Consider the following 4,992-nt stretch of genomic DNA (forward strand, 5'->3'; position numbering starts at 1 on the left):
CACTCTCACACAAGTTATTACACCACTGAGAAATGGATACTCCTGTTGAACAGCTGGTTAAAGGGATGGAGGAACTTTCTGCGATGTTCAGCCAAAGAATGGAAGAGTTTGAAAGAAATTTAGTACCATCAAGCGCCTCTGCTCCTACGAATCCAACAATAAAGTCCTTGTCTGCCGAGTTTTACACATTCAAGTCCCTTGTGTGGAAATCGCTCGGACTACTCAAAGCCCAGATCGAGATTGTTGCAAATGGGTTGGATCGCATAGAGTCTCAGTGTCGTAGGAAGGTTCTTCTCCTCCATGGTGTTAAAGAAGACCAAGGCGAAGAGGTCATGAAGAAAACATTAGCTGTATTAACCGGCCAATTGAAGATGTCCGATGCTGCACCTGACGTGATCGACTGCTGCCATCGCTTGGGGATGAAGAGGGATGCTCCACGTCCTATATTAATTCGTTTCACCTCCGTACACTTTCGCTCCAGAGTATGGAAGGCCAAGACGGCGCTGAAGGGTTCCAAAATAACAGTTACAGAATTTCTGACCAAGTCCCGTCAAGCTGTTTTCGTAGAAGCTCGGAAATACTTTGGAATAAAGAAGTGTTGGTCAGTAGACGGCGAAATTGTCATCCTTCTTCCAAACAATACCCGTAAAAAGATTACATCATCTTCCGAGCTCAAACAATTATTCGCTCAGCATCCAAAATGCCACAACTGATCACGGGTACTTTGTTTATAACTTCGCAATTCGGTCGGTTTATATCACTCCGCCGCTGTCTTTTACATTGCTGGGTATTGCTAATTTATATTACTGTAACTTAACTTTTATTTTGAACTATATTAACGTTTTATAATTTTATTTTTAACTACCTGTCCTATTAATTTGATGTTCAAATAACAACTAATATCAAATGTCACAATTTACTGCTATGGATTCTGACCTTTTGAGCCTGTACAAATTTTAAATCTATCTTTCTTTATGTATACTAGATTTTTATTCTTTTTTTTTTTGTCATTTCAATATTAGATTTACTTTTAATTATTTTGTTTTTTGGTAAAACTTACGTTTATTTTTATTTATATTGGATTTAAAGTGTGTTCATTTCTTAAGTGTAATGGATTTTTTTTTCTTAAAGGTCAGCTTATGCCTGAGGTTTGTGTATTGTTTTTAATTAGCAATTTTGTATTTATTTATTTTAAATACTCATATATTTATATATATTTGGAGAGGGCGCCACATTGTAACGATTCACATCGACTCCGTATACAAATAATATTAAAAAATAAAAATAGTGCATTTAGAAAGTTCAAATGTGAAAAAATAAAGAATTTAAGTGTTATTCCATCTTAATAATAAAGAAGACTTCGTGGACAATAAATATCACAAGGGATTTTCTTCGAAAATAGTGACAGTGCAAAAACACCGGTACATTATCGTGAGAAAGAATTAATAAAAATAATATGGACAATTAAAACAGTTTAGAAATATATTTTCGTGTACGTGTGCTAGAAGATTAAAAACCAAATGAACTATGCATTTCGTGAAGAAATAAAAACAAGAAAACTAAATCATCAAGATAACCTTAAAGTGCAAATAATTGATGATTCAGCTATTATTACGAATCATTCAGGTAGTTACAAGCTATGGTAATAGTGCCATCTAACGTAAACTAAAGGAACTACATCATACAAAAACCTCTTAATTACTCTTAAAAACTTGTCATCGATACGTTTACTGAACAAATCAATTTATATACAACTCCGCTAACAACCGGTAGGTGGCACCACAAATATATAAAATTACAAAATTATAATCTTTTTAAATACCATGGAAGATTTTACTAAAATTCTTAAACAAATACAAAAAGAAATGTCAGAACAAAAACAACAGTTTAAAGTTATAGAGGAGAATATTACTAAAAACATTAACGAAAATATAAATGAGAAATTTCGAAATTTAGAACTTATAAATGATAAATTAGAGGAAAAGATAGACGACCAAGAAAAAAGAATTGATGCTATAGAAAAAGAAATAAGAAGGAAAAATTTAGTTTTTTTCGGCGTCCAAGAAAATGAAAATAATTACTGGGACTTAGAAAAAACAATACTTACAATTATAACTGATAAGATAAATGTCAAATGCTCTAATCAAGAAATAAGTTCGGTATGGCGAAAAGGCGTGTGTGGTCCCGGATTAGAATAGGACCTCCCCAACTCTACCCGTGGGTGTCGTAAGAGGCGACTAAGGGTTTATATTAGGGCCCAGTGCATATCATCTGCACTTTGGGCCACCCGCACGGTGGCGGGTAAACCACCACGATAGCATTCCCAAGGAGGGTTAGTGTCAGGCAGGCGGCCGACTTTAAAAATATAAGCCGAAACACTTACAGCATGGACAATGAAAACTATAAGAATGATAGGGCTAGGGCGTACCCCACAGGCGACGCGCAGGAGCAGCACCCGGCCCCTGTGGGAAATGGACAAGGGTTGTCGCACCAAAACGGGCGGGTGCGACGTAAGAAGCGAGCTCGAAGTGTGAGAGAGGTAAAATTGCGGTATGCGAGTTGGAATGTAGGAACGATGTCTGGAAGAGGAAGGGAGCTAGCAGATGTTTTGAAAAGGCGAAGGATAAATGCAGCGTGCCTGCAAGAGATAAAGTGGAAGGGTGCAAGGGCTAGGGAAATAGGAGAAGGATATAAGTTATTCTATTGTGGAAGTGATGGGAAGAGAAATGGTGTGGGTATAGTTTTAGATAGTAGGTTGAAAGAATGTGTGGTTGATGTAAAAAGAGTGAATGATAGACTGATAGCGATTAAATTAATTGTGGACGGCGTGACACTGAATTTAATAAGTGTATACGCGCCACAGTCAGGCTGTGAGGAAAGCGTGAAAGAAAAGTTTTGGGAGGATTTTGATTGTCTGCTGATGGATTTACAGGATAGCGAGGAAGTCTATGTGGGTGGTGACTTTAATGGCCATGTAGGAAAAGAGAGTGATGGATATGAGAGAGTGCATGGTGGGTTGGGATTTGGAAACCGGAACGCTGACGGCGAGGCACTTTTACAAGCTGCCTGTGCCTTCGACCTGGCTATAACAAACACGTGGTTTAAGAAAAAAGAGGAACACCTAATAACTTACAAGAGTGGCCACCACGCGACACAGATAGACTATTTCCTAGTGAGGCGAAGGAGTCTATGCTGTGTCAAAAACTGTAAAGTGCTGCCAGGCGAAGCTTTAGTCACCCAACACAGACTAATCCTAATGGATTTTAAATTAAGTGTCTCGCCCAAAAACAGCCGAACACGGCCCCCTCCTAAGACAAGATGGCGTATGTTAGAGAATGATGAATGTGCTATTAGATTTAGGAACCAAATATTGGAGAAAATGATAGAAATGAGTGATATGAAAGAGACATTGGCGAATGAATGTTGGATTGAGATGGCTAGGTATATAAGGAAGGTCGCAAAAGATGTGTTTGGAGAGTCGAAAGGAAAGGGTTTAATAGATAGGGATACCTAGTGGTGGAATGACGAAGTGCAAAATGTATTGAAAGAGAAGAAAGTGGCATTTAAAGAATGGCAGGTTGTAAAAAAATGTGAATGCAAGTTTGAAAGATGAAAAAAAGGAAGTTTATAGGGTATTTAAGAGGAGAGCAAAGAAGGTGGTAGCGGTTGCCAGAGCGAAGGCACAGGAGAGGTTATACAACTCACTGGATAGCCCGAGAGGCCAGAAGGATCTCTACCGAATTACGAAAGAGAGAGAAAGACGATCGAGAGATATAACATATATCAAATGCATGAAAGATGAGGCTGGTAAAGTTTTATGTAAAGATGAGGAAATAAAAGAAAGATGGAAGGTCTATTTTGAAAAGCTTATGAATGAAGAAAATGACTGGAATGGTGTTCTTCGAGAGGCGCAAGTAAATAAGGGATTAGTAAGAGAAATTAGCATGGATGAGGTAATGACAGCAGTCAAAAGCATGAAAAATGGGAAGGCTTTGGGTCCAGATGATATACCAGTTGAAGTATGGAAGATATTAAAGAGTGAAGGATGTATGTGGTTGACTTTATTCTTCAATAAGTTGTTGCATGAAGAAACCATCCCACAAGAATGGTGCAGTAGTTCACTAGTGCCCATCTTCAAAAATAAAGGAGATGTACAGGATTGCAACAACTATAGAGGGATTAAGCTCATATCACATACTATGAAAGTATGGGAGAAGGTAATAGAGAGAAGATTGCGAGAAGAGAGTGAAATTACCGAAAATCAGTTTGGGTTTATGCCAGGTCGAGGGACAATGGACGCTATCTTTGCACTCCGCCAATTGTGCGAGAAGTACAGACGTGCTCACAAGAACCTGCACATGGTGTTCATTGATCTCGAGAAAGCCTATGATAGGGTGCCTCGTGAAGTGTTATGGTGGGCATTGAAAGAGAAAGGTTTGCCTGGGAAGTATGTGGAGTTAATTCGTGCTATGTACAAATCAAATCAAATCAAATCAATTTTATTCAAGTAAACTTCACAATGAAGCGTTTTTGAATCGTCAATAATCAAATACTACCACCGTTTCGGAAAGCAGCTTCTAGCGAGAAGAAACGGCAAGAAACTCGCATAGTTGCTCTTTTCAAATAAACACATTTACAATGCTGTTATTGACAGTAATTAGCGTCCTATCATGGAACCCGAGCCTAACTCCAGGCGTTTCTTTCTAAAAAGTACTCTTTTAATGAATAGTATGATTTATTTATTAATTTAGTCTTAATAATATTTTTAAATTTTGAAAATGGTAAATTGATTATATTTTCCGGTATCTTATTATATATGCGTATACCATTGCCCAAAAACGTTCTATTTACCGTATGCAAACGGAAACTGGGGGTTACAAGTTTATTCTTATTTCTTGTATTAATAGTATGTACATCAGCATTGATAGAATAATTTTTAATATTCTTTTGTATAAAGATTATATTATCATAAATATATTGTGAAACAGCCGT

General features: G+C 37.4%; 1 protein-coding gene across 1 annotated transcript; it reads left to right on the plus strand.

The window, feature by feature from the left end:
- Nucleotides 1–2,386: 2,386 nt before the first annotated feature.
- Nucleotides 2,387–3,563, plus strand: LOC124542609 (craniofacial development protein 2-like). Its single transcript, XM_047120535.1, has one exon. The coding sequence runs from the start codon at nucleotides 2,387–2,389 to the stop codon at nucleotides 3,512–3,514; it is 1,128 nt and encodes a 375-aa protein (XP_046976491.1). The 3' UTR covers nucleotides 3,515–3,563.
- The last annotated feature ends 1,429 nt before the right edge of the window (nucleotides 3,564–4,992 follow it).

Source organism: Vanessa cardui, chromosome W (assembly GCF_905220365.1).
Source record: "Vanessa cardui chromosome W, ilVanCard2.1, whole genome shotgun sequence".
NCBI classification, from domain to species: Eukaryota; Metazoa; Arthropoda; class Insecta; order Lepidoptera; family Nymphalidae; genus Vanessa; species Vanessa cardui.

Bases quoted from the DNA above. Each gene is read 5' to 3' on its own strand.
- LOC124542609 (XM_047120535.1), top strand. From the start codon at position 2,387: ATGGACAATGAAAACTATAAGAATGATAGGGCTAGGGCGTACCCCACA.